Genomic DNA, 21,914 nt, shown 5'->3' on the forward strand with positions numbered 1-21,914 from the left:
TCAGACTCACTGCTGCCTGGCATGCCTGGCCTTTCCTATGCCTGAGGCAGTCAACTCATAATCCTTACTTTTCTGTCAATCTTAAAATCACTTCTACCAAGTTCTTGATTTCAAACTCTGATTCAAATGAACACTTGCCTCAGTATAGCATTAGAACTTAAGAAGGCTTTAGAAATCTAGTTTTTCCTATAGGTAGGGGTGAAGGGAATTGCTGACACATCAAATTTTTCAGGCATGTCAACTAAATAACCTGTTCTTCCAATTTGGATGTCTATGTCTGTCCTCAGGAATACCGTAAACACCAGGACCTCACCAGAGGGTAGACTGTCAAACTGCTTGTGGTAAAAGCATAGCTATACAATTGAAGTCACACTGAGATGAAGATGTGACAAGAGTGAATTTTTTTTGGGGGGGGGATTTTTCGAGACAGGGTTTCTCCGTAGCCTTTTGGTTCCTGTCCTCGAACTAGCTCTTGTAGACCAGGCTGGCCTCGAACTCACAGAGATCCGCCTGCCTCTGCCTCCCGAGTGCTGGGATTAAAGGCGTGCGCCACCACCGCCTGGCTAAGAGTGAAATTCTTAACAGGGAAGATAATCCTATACTTGCTTTGGGAGAAGACAGTGAAATGTAATCCATCTAGATCTGAGAAACAGGACAGAGAAGTTTAAAGATAGGAATTGGGGGACGGTGGTGGCGCATAATCCCTGTGCTCAGGAGGCGGAGGCAGGCGGATCTCTGTGAGTTCAAGGCCAGCCTGGTCTACAAGAGCTAGTTCTGGGACAGATACCAAAGCTACAGAGAAACTTTGTCTCAAAATTAAAAAAAAAAAAACAAAAAAAAAGAGGAATCAGTTGTATCAGGAAGTCTGTGTCCTACCCAGGGTCTCTAAAAGCAGCTCATAGCACACTGAAGCAGAGGAGCTAAAATGGAGATTTCAAAAGGTCAAAGGCTATTAGTAAAGCTGGACATGGTACACGGGAGTACGTATTTATAATCCCAGTCACAGGGGTTCAAGGCCATACATGGCTGCCAGTTTAAGGCCGGCCTGGGAGACCTTGCTCTCCATGTGCACCTACAACAAGCCCTATAGAATTTTTCACATTCTCCTAATGATTTTTTTAAGATAGGTTTTCTTTACTTAGTCTTGGCTGTCTTACAACTCATTATATCGACCATGCTGACCTCAGATTCACAGAGCTCTGCCTACCTCTGTCCCCAAGTCCTAGAAGAGGTATGTACTACCATACTCAGCTGATTCATATTTTCTATATTTCTTCAATCATAGTGTGTGTGCCCTTGTTTGCAAACACCTTAAACTTCAAGGCTATAAGAGTACTTTTTGTTCACAATTTTGGGTTGATATTTTCTCTCTTTTTTGAGACTGTGTCATGGTGTCTGCAATGGGGATTTCAATGGAAATCTCATGCACATGTTTTATGTTCCGGTTTCAATCTAAGCAATGGCTTAGATTCAATCAAAGCATCCTCAATAATATTCAGTTCACATTACAGAGAGATAAAAGATAAATGAAAACTTCAGCTAGTCCTTGGTGATCTTTTCCTAATACAGTCACATATCATAGCAGCCATTATTAATCTTCCCAGAATCAGAATTTTATAACTAAATAGAACCAATGCCTATTTCATAGATGAGTTCAAGAAAGTTAAATAAACAGACTCAGAAACAAGGCAAGAGATTGACGATACTCTGGCCTTGAACTCACTATATAACTGAGAATGATGCATGATTCTCCTGCTCCTGCCTTCACCTCCTGAGTATTAGCTTTACAGATTTGACCCACCACATCTACCTATATGATGCTGGACTACAACTGAAGCCTTCGTGCATTTTAGCAAGCACTCTGTCTACTGAACTATATCTCAAGCCCAAATTAAGTGTGTGCACACACACGTGTGTGTGTTGTCCTACTTCATGTATGCTAAATACATTTACAAAAAATGGAACCCAGTATCTCATGCATGCTAAACACATTCGTACTATTTAGCCACACTCATCAGTCATAAAATACCTTTTTCTGGGAGGTGAAGCAAAATAAAAACTGTGACTACCCCATCCATCCTCCACAAAAGAAAATCGTAAAAATAAAAATCTTTAGGGCAGATCTCTATACTACTTCCAGAAGAAAAACAGGAAAGCTTAATAGCCTCAAGACTTGGACAAAGGGTATGGGGAGATCTCAGTGAATAAAGCACTTCTTTGCAAATAAGGAACTGAGTTCAGATCCCCAACACCCACATAAAAGTTGAGTGGGTGCGGCAGCCTGTCTATAACCTAAGGGCCTGAGAAGCAGAGAAAGCAGATTCCTAAGACAAGCTGGCCAGCTACACTATCCAAGTTGGCAAGATCTAGGTTCAGCAAAGAAAGCAATTCTCAGTAAAGAAAATGGTGAGACACCTGTAGGGGCATGGTGGTGCATGCCTTTAATCCCAGCACTTAGGAGGAGAAGCTGGCGCATCTTCGTGAGTTTGAGGCCTGCCTGGTCTACAAAGTGAATTTCAGGACAGTCAAAGCTACACAGTGAGACCTTGTCTCAACACCTACCCACCCCACCAAAGGGAAGATACCTAACATCAACCTCTGGCATTCAGGCATATGCATCTGCATACTGGGGAAACACACACACACACACATGCTCGCAACTGCAAAACAAAACATCAAATCAATAATAATCTAGGGGGGTTGTTAATTTTATAACTCCAACTTACCATTATGGACCGAAGACCTCGTGCACCTGTTTTTCGTTCCAGTGCCAATCTAGCTATGGCTTTCAAAGCATCCTCAGTAACATTCAGTTCACACTACAGATGGATAAAAGAAAGATAAATGAAAACTTAAGCTAGTCCTTGGCGATCTTATTCTAATACAGTCACATAATAATTGATCTACTAACTATGGTAATCATTATTAATCTTCCAGATTCAGAGATTTTTATAGACAGAACAAATGACTACTCACAGATAAACAAGCTCCAGACACTGAGATTCAGGAACGAGGCAAGAGATAGAGGCTAGGCTGGTGTAGTCTCTATCTGACAGACCTTCTTACCCCTTGCAGATTAGACGATCACTGTCACTAACGACCTCATCACAAATGGTCACTGCTCCCTCAATTTCTGCTTTTTACTGTAGTGATAAAGCCTGACTGGAGACAGGGCCTTGTCCTCTACCCTGAGCTATTTCCCCAGCCCTCTAACCACATTTTAACAAGTGCAACATTATAACCCTGCATTAAAAAAGGCAAAACTTCAGACAAGTCTGTCATTTCTCATGATGTTTTAGAATGTCATTCTCTCTGAGCAGTGGTGACACATGATTTTAATCCCAACACTCAGAAGGCAGAAGCAGGCAGATTTCTGAGTTTGAGGCCAGCCTGGTCTACAAAGTGAGTTCGAGGACAGACAGGGCAGTTATACAGAGATGCCCTATCTCAAAAAACAGCAAAACAAACCCCACCAAAACAAACAAACCAAAAACCATAGAATGTCATCCTCATTAAATTGTACCTAATAAATTAAGCTATGGTAGTAGTAACACTATTATGAGTCACAAGTTTGTTCCTTGGGCTGCACTGGAGCTCAGTGGTAACGTGCTTACATGGAAATGGACAGAAAACTTCTATTTAGAGACACTAAGTTCATAAAGTTCAAAATATTTTTAATCTGGCTGGATAACCTGGCTAGAGTGACCTCCGTGTTTGGATGTAAGAACTAATTAATTTACTTAGGCAAAACATAGAACAATATATACATAGTCCGTGAACTGCAACTCTATAAGGACAATTCTGTACACGTGGCCTGCAGAGGCTGAGCTAGACTCACACTTCTCTATTCTTTTGTATTTTATGCCTCAATGGTCATTTAATTCAGAAAAATAAAAACAACTCTAACTCTCAAATGCTGGATGTAACACACTGTGCCTTCCTACATCTATACTAAGTGAAGAACAGGCTGCTATTCCAGATGAGCAAGGATCTCTTAAAATATTGGGCTATAGTAATAGAATTGTAATATTAAAAAACATAAAGGAAAAATTAAAACCTTACCTTATCCATGCTAAATAAGGCCTGATATTGAGGAATAACTGCATTACGTGGCTCTGTGAGTATTTGTACAAGTGTCTTCTCATCTAGGCTATGTAGAGGAACCACCACAGGTAACCGTCCCACAAACTCAGGTATCATGCCAAATTCAATGAGATCTCTGGCTTCCACATGACGGAGTAACCGATCTTTTTCTTCAATGTCTTGATGAGTATTAGATTCTCCACTTCGATTAGCAAGGTCCGCAGCAGCTGCAGCCCTTCTGCCCTTTCCCAGATTAGATGGTGTCCCAAATCCAAGATACTATCCAAGAAATGATAGCGATTATAAACCATAGACAGATGTTACGAACGTGCTTTATGTCTATAAGCCCATATGAAACAGGGCCACAGAGGTTAAGTGCTTTGACCAAGGCTTGCTTCTCTAAGTAGCAAAGTCAGGTCTTAAATTTCCCATTAAATTCACAGCTAAATGAAATAACCTAAATCCCAATAGGTTAAAATTATGTGGCAAATCCTCTTTTGACATGTTAAAGAATCAATTTTAACATTGCATTTAATTCTGCATCTGTCTACCATCAAATCCTTTTTGGAAGTCTGAAGAAGCACTACTATTAATATTACAAGGTCCCTGCCTTTAGTTGCAGACACTCAAATACAAGCTTATCTGTTACTATGTTGCTGTGGGATAATGCTCTTGTACACTGTAAAGATCTGTCACTCATATTGGCTTAATAAAACACTGATTGGCCAGTAGCTAGGCAGAAAGTACCGGCTGGGTAACCAGACTAGGAGAATTCTGGGACACAGAGACGCAGTCAATAGCCAGACATAGTTACCAGCCAGACTTAGAGGAAGCAAGAGTATGTATGCCTTATTGAGAAAAGGTACCAAGCCACATGGTTAAACATAGATAAGAGTAAAAACTAGTTAGTAATAAGCCTGGGCAATAAGCCAAACAGTTTATAATTAATATAACCTTTTGTGTGTTTACTTGGGACTGAACGGCTTTGGGACCAGGTAGGACAGAAAGTTCCATCAACACAATGTTTCTCACACACAAAGGAAATAAAGGATCCTCTGTTAACTTATGTAGAATTAAACAGCAAGAAATAAATTGGCTAAAATAAGAACCTAACTGTATCCATGCTGAATGAGAACTGATTACATAACTCAGTACCTGTGACCAGAGTGTAGGCTATGCAACCACTACTTAAAACTAGCACAGAAACAGGAGAATTCTGGGAAGGAGAAAGCCCATTCCTCCCTAGTCGTGTCTAGACACTGAAGAAGCAGGATGTGACCTGCCTTATTGAAAAAGGTATTGAGCCATGTGGCTAACATATACTAGAATAATGGACTAATATAAGTTATAAGAGCTAATAGGAAGCCTGAGCGAATGGGCCAATTGGTTTATATCTTAAAAAAAAAAAAACTAGCACAGTAAGAGTTCAAGGACAACTTAAAGCAACTGTTAGAAAGCGCATCTACAATACACTCACTTAGGAATGTTATGTAGAGTGCTGGTGGCTACTAGATAAAACACAAAAGCATAAAAACACAGGTATGTTCTGGGTCCTTTGCCATCCACCACATTACCATGGCATTTTACTGTAACCCATTGACTACTTGGTACTAGATGTACACCCTGAAATCCAAGCCCCATTAAAATCACGGCGTATAAGAAAGTTTTATAAGAAACATCAATAGAACTCAGTAAATCACAATCAAGTCCTTCCGCTCCTCCAGCCTATAGCCGCTTTTTTAAAGGGAGAGAGACCACACCCCAATGGGCTGGTATCTCAGCGGCTATAGGCTGGAAGAGCGGAAGGACCTCCCGCAACACTTCTTACTCCCTCTAAGTTCTTCCTTCTATTTGGAAAAACCAGTGGTGATTTATGATAAACCATATGGGCAATGAGACAAGCAGTTCACAGGGCCCTAGTCCATTTGTTCTTCCTGCAGCTAATCTCAAATGGTATGATACTCCTTAGACAAAATATAAAATTAAACTCATTGAGACAGGGTCCCACTATATCATCTAGGCTGATCCAGAATTTACTGAGTAGATCAGGCTTGCCTTAAAACCACAATGATCTTCCTGCTTTGGCTTCCCAAGTACCGGATAAAAAGCCAGCATCATCACACATAGCTAATTCATAAGTATTTGGGAACCTTATTACTTACCACTATAAATTCAAACCGCTAGGGATATACATTAGAACTTTCTAAGAATCCAATGACTATTAACCAGTAGACACGAGGACTGAAGCTAGTGTCTGTCCTGTGAAACTTTACCATCTCATGCAGAATTTCAAAGGAAAAGCTCAGAAATACTTACTTTTTCATTTTTCCTCCTGCTGATGATTCTGTCTAAGCCATTGAAAGCACCAGATGCCACAAACAGAACATTTGTTGTATCAACTTGAACTGTTTCTCCACGTAGTTTTCGAGAATTTTTTTCTGGGACATTGACTATTGTGCCTTCTAGAAGTTTCAATAAACCCTGATGATGAATGAATTATAGCATTAGCATAAAAAGACATTATTATACATCAAGAATAGGATTCAATGGGGGAAAATAATACATGTTTATGGCCAATGAGCATACCTAACAAAAACTCCCACATTTATAAAATAAAATAAAAACCAAAATAAAAATCAACTGCATTTATCACTTTGGTACTTCACGAATGAATTGCAATTCAAGAAACAATCACCTAAGGAAATTGAGTTTGATGGTAAAGCCTTCCTTTCCCCATCCCACCCCCCATCCTCATATCACTGTAGCCCAGGCTGGTCTCAAACAGTGATCCTCTTGCCTCAGTCTCTCCAAGTGCTGGATTACAGGCAAGAGCCACCATACCTAGCTTGATGATAAACTCTTAATACAGACAGGTAATAAAACAGGGCAAATATTAAAAAATGGAACAGTAGATCTTTCACATAAATTCTTTAATTCTAACTTAATTCTTTTTTTTTTTTTTTTTTTTGGTTTTGCTTTGTTTTGTTTTTTCGAGACAAGGTCTCTCAGTAGCCATGGAGCCAGTCCTGGAACTCGCTCCCAATTTTTTTTTCCTGATTTGGGATAAAGATTAAATTTAGACTTGTAAAAATTTAGTGTCACTTTTAAAATTTTTTGTTATTGACAGCAAGTTCTAGATCATAGAAAGATTTATATTTATTATGTATACAGTGTTCTGCCTACATGTTTGCCTGTAAGTCAGAGAGGGTATCAGATCCTATTAAAGATGATTTTGAGCCATCATCTGGTTGCTGGAATTTGAACTCAGGGCCTCTGGAAGAACAGTCAGTACTCGTAACTTCTGAGCCATCTTTCCAGCCCAAATTCTAACTTAATTCTATAGTCAACTTTGTGAGTCTATTTTGAGATGGCTTCATAAAAAATTATCCACGATATCTGATAATTCCGTGTCTGTCAAAAAATTTGGTTTGTCACAGCTAACTGCCATTAGAGATTAAGCTTATCAAAGTGGCCAATAGATCACTGTGACTTTAATTACGATTCTACAAGAAATGAAATGTTATTTTATACCATCTTCTTTTTGAGACAGAGTGTCATTGAGTTCATCTCAAGCTTGCATGTAGACAATGCTGACACCGAACTCCTGATCCTCCTTCCTGTTACAGATGTGTGTCAACAAACCCGCTTTCTTTTCTGTTGTCTCTCCTTCCCTCTGTTTCTTTTGGCGCTAGGAACTGAATCCAGGTCCTTGAGCATACAAGGCAAGTCTTTTACCACTGAGCTGTATCTCAGCTTTTATACTAAACATATAATTAAAAAGGAAGATTAAGAAACATGGATGATTTATTCATGTCTAGTCTTCAGTCTTCTAGAAATCTTTAAGAGGACCTTTGAAGAATAAAACTAAAACTAAAACAAAGAGTAAAATATTTTAAATTTCCTAAGAAATGGACTTTCTTTTTTTATGGTTTATTTAACTTTACTTTATGTGCATTGGTGTGAATGTGTGAGAGCCCTGCAACTGGGTCTTCAGACAGCTGTGAGCTGCCATGTGGGTACTGGGAATTGAACCTGGGTCCTCTGGAAGAGCAGTCAGTGCTCTTAACCACTGAGCCATATCTCCAGCCCCAATGGACTTTCTTATTTAAAATCATTAATAACGTCTTTTTAGGATCTGACCTACTTTAAATGGCATGTAAAACTTGGTAGCACATGCCTGTAATCCCAGCATTCAGCAGAATGAAACAAGAATACTGCTGCAAATTCAAGGGCAGCCTGGACTACACAGACCTTGTCTCAAAAACCCACATTAAGTAAACAAAGTGGTATATGAAGTTTAGGGTGGGAAAAATAAAACAAAATCTAGTTGAATGTGAAACCAAACGTACAATACTTGGGAAGTTGATGTATTCCCTTCCTTTTAGTGGGCTTGAACAAAATATTCAACTGCTTACTTGCTGAACGCCTTCTCCACCTACATCCCGTAACTGATGAATGCCTGGCACACTGCCAATCTTATCTACTTCATCCAGAAAGACAATTCCTACAATTTAAGGAGGATTCTATTTACAATATGAAAAAGAAAGGCACAAGACAGTCTTATCTTTAAAAGACCGGATAGCTACAAAGCAAAGTTAGTCAATTTTTTAACACTTAACATGCAAAGGCTTGAATATACTACTATCTTTCTCATTCATCTTCTCATGTAACTATTACGGGATTCTATAGCATATAATTAAGAGAATGATAAGCAAAATGCTAGTCTCTTATCTATAAACTAATAATGAATTACTTTTTCCTTGGGAAGATAAGATGTAGCATGTAGGCATGAGTCATTTACCAGAACTAGTAAATCTTCAGTCTATTCTTCCCTACCTTTATCCTGAAATACACATTTATTTATTTAGTGTGGAGATGTATGTGCACATGTGTATGGGAACACATGTATCATAGCACGTGTGGTGGTCAGGAGACAGCTTGCAGAGTTGGTTCTCTCCTTCCACTATGTGGGCTTGAGGATTGAACTCAGGTCATCAGGCTTGCTGGCGAGTGCTACTGTCTGCTGAGCCATCTCAATGACCTGTCTGTCACCTATAGCCTTGTCTTAGAGCAATTGTTTTCAACCTTCCTGATACTGCAACCCTGTAATACAGTTCTTCATGTTGTGGTCACCCCACAACACAAGGAGTAAGAATAAGAAAGCTGATGGGAATATTAAGACCTGAAAGAATAATAACAGCCTGATTTCACCCTACAAGCTATCTTTGCAGCCATAAGACAAAGCAGACAAGTATATGAGAAAGTGTAATATCGGGTACTTTCCAATAATTAGAAATATTAGTTAGCCCTTGATTCAAAATGAGAATTATACTACTCCTTAATATTAAACTGCTTTCTAAAGACTCTTCGATAAGCTACACTCACAACATACCTTGTTGTGCTTTCTCTACATTGTAATTGGCATCTTGGAGCAATTTGGCGATCACAGATTCAATATCTTCACCTACATATCCAGCCTGAGTCAAAGTCGTGCAGTCACAGATAGCAAAAGGAACATCAAGGCATTTAGCTAAAGTTTGTGCCAGCAGGGTTTTACCTACAAACAAAAATAGTAACTAAAACATACACTATCTTACAATTTTTCTACAAAAATAAGCTTAAGTATGTAATGAAACTTGAAAAATTAACTCTTATATCTGTTCTCTACTATATTCAGATCTTATTAATTTTAATGTTCCAATTTAGAGATTGATATAATTAATATGTTAATTAAAGAGTTAGGAATTAGACCAAAGGGCCACACCAATATCTCCAAGTCAGTTTTAGGTCTAAACAGTGAACACTAACAATGCAGTCAAAACAATCTAAGATTTTGTTTTGCGAGACAGGTTCTCATACTGCAAACCAAGCTGGCCTCACACTTCTGCAATCCTCTAGCATCAGCCTCTCAACTGCTTTGCTTATAGGCAGGCCTAAGAGGCAGAATTCACTATAGTTACCAGGTATCATTCTGTATTTTTAACAAATGAGTAATAAAGTTTCCAAAAATGTTATTTACCTGACCCAGTTGGTCCAAGCAGCAAAATATTACTTTTTTCAAGTTTTATGTCATCATGAGAAGAGTCCAATACTTCGCCTCCTCGTTTTTCCTGAGGCATTTGCTGGTTAACCTGCTGCTGCATAGACGCTCCTAGGGCGTTGCCATGTGGGCTAATTCCAGCAATCTGAAGCAACTCTGGGGAGAAACAAAGGGATTGATTACTAGAGCTGTATCTGAATTAACTTGGAAAGTGTTCCATATAATCCTACATCCAAAAACAAGCCACTTTTTAAGAAACAACTCAAATAGTTCAGCCATGCTTTACCCAAGAGAACTTCAGACTGACTAGTGACAAATGTTACAGACGTGATTACAATCAATGAACTTCAGAAGGAACTGGAAGACAATGCTCATCCTTACTTACAATGATGTGTAAACATGATTTTCAGAGACAATGCAACAGAACAGTGCTACAGCAGCCAGCCTTCCTTTGCTGCTAAAGAGCTGCATAATCTTACACAAATTAGTTTCTGATTCTGTTTTCTATCTATAAAACACATTATCTGTTCTATTAATATCAAACACATAGTTGGATGTTATGAGGATACAGCATAATTGATTTCAAAAGTAAGATCTGTCTGTCTTTCTTATTTCTGTAAAAATGAAACTCTAGACTATAAAGAAAATCAAAACCAGTAAGACCAGTATGGGAGAAAGTTGGCAGATCTTTTGTGAGTTCAAAGGAAGTAGGAACTACATAGTGAGTTCCAGGCCAGAGTTACATGGGAAGAGAAGAACAAAGAAGAAAGGAGGAGGAAGAGGAAGAACAGGGAATTAGAAAACTTGGGTCCTAAACTCAGCTTGGCTATAAGCCTCCTGCTTATGCAATCATGGAAAGTTGCCTAACTTCCCTAGACATGCTTCCACTGTGACACAGACCTTTTCTAGTCCTATCTTCCTACAAAAATGTTTCTTTTAGTATAGCAGGAAACCAAGTGTGGTAAATCTCAGTATCAATAACGTTATCTGAATAACTGACATTTCTGGGTATCAACAGGATCTTTCTGGGTCCTTCAAAAGACTAAATATTTTACTACATAAAATGAGACCACTGGGTAAGTATTAGTTTACAAAAATGAATGTTTATTCTCTTGACTCGGAGAAAAAAAAACCCAGATTCTTTAAAGATTATTTACCTCAGTAAATAATCAAATTTTGCCAGTTCTCATTACTTAAATGTTTCTGTGACTGTGATACTTGCTTATAATTTTGGATTTTAAGCTATTTTCTAAGTTATGTGTATGAATGTTTTCCCTGTGTATATGTGTACTATGTGCATGCCTCTGTCCTTCAGGTGAAAAAGAGGGCACTGCATTCCCTGGAACTGGGGTTACAGATGGTTGTGAGCTGCCATGTGAGTGCTGGGAACTGAACTCAGGTCCTCTGCAAAAGCATCAAGTGTTCTAAATAACTGAGCTATCTCTTCAGCCCCATGGGTTTATTTTTAAGTTGCTTCTAAGATATGAGTTAAAAATATCTTAGTGCTGTCTAGTGACAATTTTTAACAAGTCAATAGGTAGAATAATAGTTCAGCAGTCATAACAATTATTTTTGTCTTAGTCTATCAACCATCACCTTGAAAAATATCTTCATGCTTAAGACAAAAAGTTATTCTAGTCCTTAAGATTATTAGTGCAAGGGAAGCAGGGGTGGTGTACACCTTTTATCCCAGCACTTGGGAGGCAGAGACAGGCAGATCTCTGTGAGTTAGAAGCCAGCCTGGTCTACAAAGTATTCCAGGACAGGCTCCAAAGCTGCAGAAAATCCTGTCTTGGAAAAACAAAACAAAACAAAACTAAACCCCCCCAAAAAATATTAGTGCAATATATACAAAACTTGAATTGCAAAATCTGAGAGTTAGTAATTCACAATATTATTTTCACATTAGGCAAGAAGAAAGCATACTCTTTCATTTGAGTTTAGCTATTATTAGTAAAATTTTCTTTTTAGTTTCTAGAAAATCCATTTAGGAACTATGGTGATGCTGGAAAGATGGCTCAGTGGTTAAGAGCACTGTCTGCTCTTCCAGAGGTCCTGAGTTCAATTCCCAGAAACCACATGGTGGCTCCAAACCATCTGTAATGTGGCGCCCTCCTCTGGTGTGTGGGTATACATGGAGGCAGAAAGTTGTATACATAATAAATAAATTAAAAAAAAAAAAAGAAAAGGGCTTGACTTTGATTTAGCTCTGCCCAATGGAGAAAAATGACTTAAACAATTTCTTAAAAATCACAAGACAGCCGGGCGGGGTGGCGCACGCCTTTAATCCCAGCACTTGGGAGGCAGAGGCAGGCGGATCTCTGTGAGTTCGAGGCCAGCCTGGTCTACAAGAGCTAGTTCCAGGACAGGCTCCAAAACCACAGAGAAACCCTGTCTTGAAAAAGAAAAGAAAAAAAAGAAAAAAATCACAAGACATAAATAATGGGGGGGGGGCGGGTAGGAGATGGTTCAGCAGAGAAAAACACCACTACCTGAATAACAAGGACAGCCTTGAGTTCAATCTCTGGAACCCATGCAAAATCTATCACCTTTACTGAGAGATGCACGGCTGGCCTGGAATACACAGGGCAGTAGCAGAAACAAGAAAGCTACTGCTTCAACAGAGTGGATCTTCTGGATCCATACATGCTGTGTTGGTCCACACACACAATAAAATAAACAAATGACTAATTTAATTGATAAAGATAATGTCTATTATTCTAGGAGTATGTGCCCTAGATTATACTTTGCAATGAGTCTTCTTTTAGTTAGTCCTCCATTCATGCTGTGAGTTGTTCTTCACAATGAGAACTATCAGCAAAGAGGTTAGTGTGATGGTCTGTGGCATGGAGATCAACAGTGGTGTGGTGGGTAAATAGCTTGTATTTGTGTCCTCCGGTTTTCTCATCTATAAAATACAAGCAAAAATGTAAGCTTATCCCTTGCATGTTTGGAAAAGATTAACTGATCACAAACAAAACAGCACAGTGTCTGTAAGATAAGCCTTATAGAAGAACTTGCTCTTATTAATGATATTTTCCAATAGCTTAATTATTCATACAAAGACTAGACATATAGCTCAGTGGCAGAGCACTTGTTTAGTGTGTATGAGGCCCCAGGTTCAATCTTTAGTACCTGTTGAGGAATATTATTTTTAGGTGTGACTTTTGTTTACACTGCATCTTTTTTTTTTTGTTTGTTGTTGTTGTTTGCCTTTTTAGCTTTGGTGCCTGTCCTGGAACTAGCTCTTGTAGATCAGGCTGGCCTCGAACTCACAGAGACCGGCCTGCCTCTGCCTCCTGAGTACTGGGATCAAAGGCGTGCGCCACCACCACCCAGCTTACACTGCATTTTTTAACTCTGTATTTGCTTAACTATGTGAAGCTGTGTTACTATGTCTGTCTAAAACACTTGACAGTCTTAATAAAGAGATGAACAGTAAATAGTGAGATAGGAAGAAGATAGGCAGGACTGGCAGACAGAAATAGAAGGAGAATCAGCAGCAACAAGAGACTGAGGAGAGAACACTAGGGGCCAGCCACACAGCTACAAAGCAAGCCATGCAAAAGAAGTATGGTATACAAAAATAGAGAAAGATAAAAGCCCAGAGGGAAAAGGTAGACGGGATAATTTAAGATAAGACAAGCTGGCTAGAAACAAGTTAAGCTATGGCTGGTCATTCATAATTAAGAATAAGCCTCTATGTGTGATTTATTTGGGAGTTGGGTGGTGGGTCCCTTCAAAAGAATTAAAAGAATAAAACATATCATAATAATTACCACTAGGAAAAAAATTATTCATACAGTATAAATTCAAGCTAAGGACTGTATCTGGCACTTGATGATTTAAGAAACAATATTATAGCCAGTCAGTGGTGTTGCATACCTTTAATCCCAGCACTCTGGAGGCAGAGGCAGGAGGATCTCTGAGTTTGAGGTCAGTCTGGTCTACAGAGTAAGTCCTGTGATTACAAGCATGTGCCATCACACTTTGTTTAGATCTTACATTCTTATATACAGTCTAATTATAGTGCACCAACTGTATTTCTTTTATTATTTTTTTTCAATTTTCATGTTACGGGTGTTTTGCCTGCATGTTGTCTGTGTACCAATTGCCTGTTTAGTGCCTGTAGAAGCTAAAAAGGTCAGTGGATCCCCTGGAAATGGAGTCACAAATAGCTGTAAGCTGCCATTAGATAGCAGCACTGCCCTAAACCACTGAGCCATCTTTCCAACCCTACTGTATGTTTTAATTTTATTCTATCATTCATTGTATATCAATCAGTATTTCCACAAATTTAAAAATAACTTGGTCAAGGCATGGTAGCACATCTATACTTCAACACTCTACAATTCCATTCTTGACTATACAACTAAATCCTGCATCAAGCACACACATGCACTCATTCACAGGAGACAGTATCATTTTCTCTTAAAAATGTTTAAATTTAGCTGGACAATGGTGGCACACGCCTTTAATCCCAGCACTCAGAAGGCAGGCGAATCTGAGTTTGAGGCCAGCATAGTCACAAGAGCCAGTTTCAGGTCAGTCAGGGATACAGAGAAACCCTGTCTTAAAAAACAAAAAGAAAAATGAAATAATTTTAATTAGACATATTTCTCTTGATTTTTCATTAGCTTGGCTAGAAGACAACTGAGAGTCAATTCTCTCTTCCAGATGGAACCGAGAGACCGAACTCAGGTCAGTAAGCGGGCACATTAAGTGTCTTTACTCATTTGGCCCTCTTGCTAGTTCAAAGATAAGGGTCTAGAGAGATGGTTCAGTAGTTAAGAGTAGAAACTTCTCTTGGAAAGGACCTGTGTTTGGTTCCTAGCACCCACAATGGGCAGTTCACAACCACCTGGAATTCTAGCTCCAGGATCTAACACCTCTGGCTTTCATGGATTCTTGCAATGTTGTGGAATATTACTTTAACTGGGAAAAGATGTGTTACATTTGTTTATGCTGCGGAATATTACTTTAACTGTGTAAGGATATATTATATTTGTTTATTCTGCATTTGTTTAATGATGTAAAGATGTGTGTTTAATTATGAAAAGACGTGTTGCATTTGTTTCACCTTGGCTGCCTACAGCACATGACTGGTCTAGTAAAAAGCTGAACGGCCAATAGCCAGGCAGATAAAGGATAAGGATAAGCCAGGCTGGTGGGCAGAGAGAATAAATAGGCTGGAGAGGAAGAATGAGAGAAGGAGGGAATGAGGGAGATGCCCAGGGCCAGCCAGGCAGTCACCAACCAGACAGACATGAGAAACAATGAAAGTAAGAAGAAAGGTAAAAGGCCCCAAGGCAAAAGTAGATATAGAGAAACAGGTTAATTTAAGTTAAAATACCTAGCCTGAAATGAGCCTAAGCAAGGTCCAGCATTCGTAACTAGTAAGTCTCCATGTTATGATTTGGGAATTAGTTGTCCAAAAAGAAAAAGCCTGGTACAATCTGCTCTCATCCATACTTACCCAGAAAAACATACAAGTGAACAAAAGAAAAAAAAGAAAACAAAAAAAGGAGGGAAAACACAAGTGTATACAAAAATAAAATAAACCTTTAAATACATCGCTACTGAGATGCTTCACTGAGGCAAATCTCAGAAAGAATAAAGAGTACAGACAGGACCTGAGGGAGGTGACTTACTTGTAAATCTGTACTCATCCTCCCGTCTTCTTATTTCTAACTCTAAGAAAGGAGATAAAAAGGGCAACATGAAGCGTTATATATTTGTTGAGCTTGGGGCAGTCAAAATTGAATGTCTACTTCCTGCCTTCTTCCAAATTCATTTACAGGATGTATTCACTGTTTTCAACTTTTCATATCACAAACAATTTCTATGCAACATCCTTTCTATTTTAAACAAAACAAAACCAAGCTTAAAGATGGTTGCCCAGTTACTAATAGGCACAAAAGTAGGATTTAAAAATTATTGTCTATTTTAAGAGAATAATAATTTAAGTATCATGAGAATTGAAGTTCTTCATACTATAAATGTTAAATCTTTTGCTCTTCCAGCACCTCACACAATTTAGATATTAATTTAATCACTGGAAAGAATCAGAAAACAGTTGCTGTATGACTAAACTGCACTCTTTGGACCTTATAAAAATGAAAGTCCTAAGTCCACTGCAGTCATGACTACTGCTTTCTAAAAAAAAGGTCAACTCATATTACCACATAACTATTTTGCAATAAGCTCACTAGGTGAACAGTGTCTTCATTAAATCAGTTATATATTTAGTATCTACTAAAAAGCACTTAGCAGAAATGTGCCGGGCAATAGTGGTACAGGCCTTTATTCCCAATACTCAGGGAGGCAGAGGCAGGCAGATGTTTGTGCTTCGAGGCCAACCTGGTCTACAGAGTGAGTCCCAGCCCAGCCACAGTATGCAAAGAAACCCTATTATGAAAAAAACGAAAAACAAAAACAACCCATCACCCCCCCCCGCAAAAATAAATATATATATATATATATATATATATATATATATATATATGCTGGATAACAGACCTAGATGAAACCCTATCATGAAAAAACCAAAAAACAAAGACAACCCATCAACTCACCTGCAAAAAAAAACAAAAACATAAAATGCTGGATTATAGACCTAGATCAGAAACCAGGCCTCCTCAACAACATAATAAAAACCTAAATATTGCCGGGTGGTGGTGGCGCACGCCTTTAATCCTAGCACTTGGGAGGCAGAGGCAGGTGGATCTCTGTGAGCTCGAGACCAGCCTGGTCTACAAGAGCTAGTTCCAGGACAGGCTCCAAAACCACAGAGAAACCCATATTTACATTTAAACTGAATTGTAATTTATATTAAAACATTTTACTACTCTACTGTCCACAGTAAATGAGATTGCATAGTAAGATGATACATGTTAGGATCTCAGCTAAATACGAATTACACCGAGAATCACTTAGAAATTTGCCCTCTACCTCACATTCTATGGCTGGGGTCCAAGGAAGAGAGTGTGATGTCGCATTAACTTTTCATCTCCGTGAAGCTCGGACTTAGGCAAATGAAATCCTGTATCTTGAACCCAAAAAAAGAAAAACTGGAGTTGTCTAGAGCATTGCAGTGCTCTGTCCACGGTAATCTCAAGAATTCAAGACACTCAATCTCTACTCCAACAGTCTTGTTGGTTTTTGTGGTGCTGGCAATCAAAGGCAGAGGCCTATGAGCACCCGGCAGGTACTCCATACCTGAGCTTCTCACACATCTCCTAAATACACCCTACACCCTCAAGAAACACATTTTACTTTGTGACTACAAGTTTTAAGAAACAATACTTACTGAACTAAAAGTTAATGTATTCTGGTATTTCTTATTCTCACCTACTTAAAAAAAAAATCAATGCCACTAGAAACCCACCAAAATGATTTCATTATATAAGGAATAATTTAATATGTTGTACTACTGTAAATGAATTTCAGATAAAACTGTTACAAATAAAGATTAAGCACAGTAATCTATATTTTGGTCAATTAGCAAAAACACTGACCTCTAGGTGTTAATGATGTCTGCTTCTCAACCTCTGCTTGCTGTCTCAGATTAGCTGGAATATTATTATATATTCTCTTATAATGATTATACACGGCAACTGAAAGTACTTTCTTAGCAAACGACTGGCCAACAACATACTTGTCGAGGTAGTTATAAATCTGAAAAATGATTAGGTATGAACAATTCACTGTGAGCCATCATAAAAACAAACACATTACAGAACTACATACTAAACAAATTTGCTTAGAATTTCAAATTTGAAGAAGATTCCCATTAAAAATGAAGTGTCTGGGGCTTGAGAGATGGCTCAGTGGTTAAGAGTGCTTGCTGCTCTTGCAGAGGATTGGAGTTTAGTTCCCAGCCCCCAATCAGGCAGCTTGTAACCACCTCCAAGGAATCTGACACCCTCTTCTGATCTCAGAAGGCACACGCACATGCACACACACATAAACATCCCTACACAATTTTTTTTTAAAAAAGTAATCTTGAAAAAAGATATTCATTTACCTGGATAGCAACTTAAAAGCTTTGTTCTTTCCTTTTTGTAGGGGAAAGAAGTACTGGGAATCAAACCCAGGGAGACTTGGATGTGGCCTTATATGTTCTACCACTGAGACACACAACTCAGTTTTGTCAATAAAAATTAAAGTTCTGGTTCATACTTCCTATTACCAACTGTTTGGAACCAGACATCAATCTCCTGAGTTTTCAGTGAAGAAGGAACTGTTGAATTGCACATCTGAAATCCTATTATGTGGTAGGTAGAGGCAGGAGAATCTCAAATTCAAGGACAGACTAAGTGACATACTAACACCTTATCTCTAATAACCACATGCATGCATGTACATATGCAAACACAAGCATACACACAACCTATTAATATTAATAAACTCCTGAAAATTTAAATCACTATTTCTAGAACTTTTACTCAGATGTATAAAATCTACCAATTAGTAAACATATAAAACATTATTTTTGTGTGACCATTACTTTAGCCTTAAATTAATTTTTCAGATCCTACTCACTCCTTTCAAGTTATATCTCTGCATTACTAAATCTGCCATAATATACATGGAAACAAACATACATGATGCCCTAAACATAGCAGAATACAATGAGGCAGAGAGTGAGGAGTAGTGTTAATTGTGCAGACCATGGAAAGATGGCTAGAACACAGAACAAAGGGTTAAGAAGAGCTCCTGGGTTCTCAAAAAGTACACACCATGAATTCAAAGGAACCAGTGAACACTCTGTCATATTTGACAGGGCCAAATCAGTGTCTGAAATTTCTAGAAAGCATTCATACCATCAAAACTATAGTAACACATGTAAGGCAGCCCTGAAAGTGAACTTCTGAGCTTCACACACACACTATGAGCTCATGTATGTGCACATTTACATACACACACCAGTTAAATAAAAAATTAATAAACTCATAGAGCTAGGCACAGTATATATGGCCGTAATACTAGCACTTTAAGGTGAAGGCTACCGGATCAGAAGCTCATCTTCAACTACATAGGGAGTTCAAGGTTAATCTGGGCTACATGGAATATGGGTCTCAAAACAAAAACAACCAAAAAAGGTAAAAACAAAAAAAAAAACTTATAAACTTATTTAGATAGTGTTGGGATTTAACATAAACAGAAGAGTGAAGCAATAGAATATCTTCAGGATAAAGACATTGTCTCTAAGATTGGGAAAAGCTGTCTACCTTTTTGGGTGGCGGAGGTGGCTTCTGCTGGAATGCCAACTTCACGGCCTCAGCTGCCGACTCTGGCTCTTTAACTATGCTTTTCTTTGAGTCTGCTTCCGACAGCACAACGAAAAAGTGATGACATTTTTCACACTTGACGAACCGGGTGGAAGCTGAAAAGGGAAGGTCAAGAGAGAAAATACAGTTTATCTTAAAATCTTGCTGAATGTGTGGCTCCGTGAACACAGCCTTGGCTGGTTGGCATTTTGTCCAATGGGTGTGGCAACAAGAAGTTGAGCAGGACCGAAAATTCAAGGTCGTACTGAGCACACAGCCAAAGTCCAGCTTAAGCTAGAAAGTAAGGCCCTCACCAAAACAAAATCAACAACAAAACTGGGCAAGCAAGATGGTTAATAGGTTAAGTTTGCACTTCTAAGCCTAAATCCAATTGTTAGAACCCACATGGTAGGAAGGAACCAACTGTCAAAGACATGCTCTGGTCTCTAGACATGCACACACATAAAAGAAATGTATTAAATACAAACTATTTTATTGATTTCCACTAGGTTCTTTTCCTGATTCATTAAGAAAGCTGGTTGCAATTCAACTGTTAATTTACTAGAGATATTTTTTTTAGAGATAATTTTTAAAACTAGTCTGATTAGAGATAATTTTAAAACTAGTTTGATCACATGGACTATTTACTGAAAGACTTGAATGAATTGTGACAGGAGTCTAAGCAGATTTTCTTTATTTTTTTTTTAATGAAAATTTTCAATACTTCAGTTGAGATAAAACGATTTTAACCATTGAAAATATAAGAGATACATTTTTCCCCCTCAGACAGGATTTCTGTGTAGCCCTGGCTGTCCTGGAATTTCCTCTGTTGATCAGGCTAGCCTTGAATTCAGAGAAGCCCCGCCCCCCACCTCCTGAATGCTGGGAAAGGTGTGAGCTACCACAGACCGGCAAGAAGACACACTCTTTAGCTATCTTGCACATATGAACATCTCTAAAACTTTCACTTAGTAAATGTATAAACTTGCCGGGTATGGTGGTGTGGTGGCGCTCACCTTTAATCCCAGCACTCAGGAGGCAGATCTCTGTGAGTCCAAGGCCAGCTTGGTCTATAAGAGCTAGTTCCAGGACAGGCAAGACTGTTACACAGAGAAACCTAGTCTTGGTGGAAAAAAAAAAAAACATAAACTCATGTCTTCTTTATTTTTAACTCTACGAATTCCTATTTTTCTGATTATGTCACTAAGAAATAAAATAAATGTTAGTCATTTAAGTCAAACACAACTTTTAAATGCAAAACAAAAGCAGATAAAAGGATTAAAATTAAAAGTCTAAAACATCAGGCCGGGCGGTGGTGGCGCATGCCTTTAATCCCAGCACTCGGGAGGCAGAGGCAGGTGGATCTCTGTGAGTTCGAGACCAGCCTGGTCTACAGAGCTAGTTCCAGGACAGGCTCCAAAGCCACAGAGAAACCCTGTCTTCAAAAACCGAAAATAAATAAATAAATAAATAAAACATCAGTATGGTCTTCAATCCCAGTCCCAGGAAACTCTAAAAGCAGTATGAAACATCCTATATAAACATAGAAAATAATATAGAACTGGTATTTCTGGGTAGTATATGACTATGGACTATTTGTTTCTACTAGGTAGAAATACAGGAAAGATATTAAAAGAAAACAAAAGAAAAAATTGGTGGGAACCTCTCTCCTTTCAAAAAAATTTATAAATAACTACACATAGATTACCAGAAAAAAATGGCACCTAAACCTCCACAAAATAAATTTAAAAATGTTTAATTCTACATCTTAAAAATAAATTCCAGAGATGGTGGCACTTGTCTTTAATCCCAGCACTCGGAAGGCAGATCTCTGAATTTGAGACCAGTCTAGTCCACAGAGTGAGTTCCAGGGATATACAAAGAAACGCTATCTCAAAAAAGCCAAAAGCAAATAAATAAATCCTAGTTAATTTGTGTGTGTGCGCATGCAACACGTGCGTGTGTGCACCGTGCACACCCATGTGCACATACAGGCCATGCATAGAGACGGGGGCGGGGGGAGCAGAAGAGGGTGTCAGACCCTCTGGTGCTAGAGTTCCAGGTGGTTATAAGTCACTGAATGTAGGAGCAGGAATCTGAACTTGGATCTTCTGGAAGTGTAGCAAACTTTCTCAACCATTTGTGTTTCCATTTTGAAACACAAAGCCAATTAGGAATACACACTGGGGGAAAGTAGAAGTAGGTTAACCCAAACTAAAGATGCATGAAAAACTTACAGAAGCCCATTACTTTGTAAGCTCATTTTTAAAATGTAATTTTGGAGCTAGAGAATGGCTCAGTGACTAAGAATGCTTACTGCTTTTCCAAATGGCCTGAGTCCATCCCTAGTAGCCACAAGGCAGTTCAGCAGTCTATAACACCATTTTCAGGGGATCTAACTCTCTTCGGGTTTCTTGGGCTCCTGTGCACAAGTGTTACATATAAGCCCAAAATACATACATAAATTTTTAACTTAATCTTAAATATAAATTTTAAAAGTGTAAACACAAATACTCTGC

The 21,914-nt window shown here is 38.5% G+C and overlaps 1 protein-coding gene across 2 annotated transcripts in view; it reads right to left on the reverse strand.

Moving 5' to 3' along the window:
- The window catches only part of Clpx (caseinolytic mitochondrial matrix peptidase chaperone subunit X), a 39,957-nt gene that overhangs the window by 2,226 nt on the left and 15,817 nt on the right, over window positions 1–21,914 (reverse strand). Inside the window, exons 4-12 of one of the 2 annotated variants that reach the window (XM_041679856.1) lie at window positions 19,357–19,511; window positions 17,641–17,800; window positions 15,775–15,816; window positions 10,103–10,279; window positions 9,476–9,640; window positions 8,499–8,587; window positions 6,400–6,564; window positions 4,063–4,362; window positions 2,727–2,819 (exon numbers count right to left, since the gene is read on the reverse strand). In XM_041679856.1, coding sequence (XP_041535790.1) covers window positions 2,727–2,819; window positions 4,063–4,362; window positions 6,400–6,564; window positions 8,499–8,587; window positions 9,476–9,640; window positions 10,103–10,279; window positions 15,775–15,816; window positions 17,641–17,800; window positions 19,357–19,511 — 1,346 coding nt within the window. The remainder of the gene's footprint in view (window positions 1–2,726; window positions 2,820–4,062; window positions 4,363–6,399; window positions 6,565–8,498; window positions 8,588–9,475; window positions 9,641–10,102; window positions 10,280–15,774; window positions 15,817–17,640; window positions 17,801–19,356; window positions 19,512–21,914) is intronic. The other variant, XM_041679857.1, reaches the window with a different exon arrangement.

The sequence above is a fragment of the Microtus oregoni genome, unplaced genomic scaffold, assembly GCF_018167655.1.
Source record: "Microtus oregoni isolate MIOR12 unplaced genomic scaffold, Mior012 000032F_ref0000030, whole genome shotgun sequence".
NCBI classification, from domain to species: Eukaryota; Metazoa; Chordata; class Mammalia; order Rodentia; family Cricetidae; genus Microtus; species Microtus oregoni.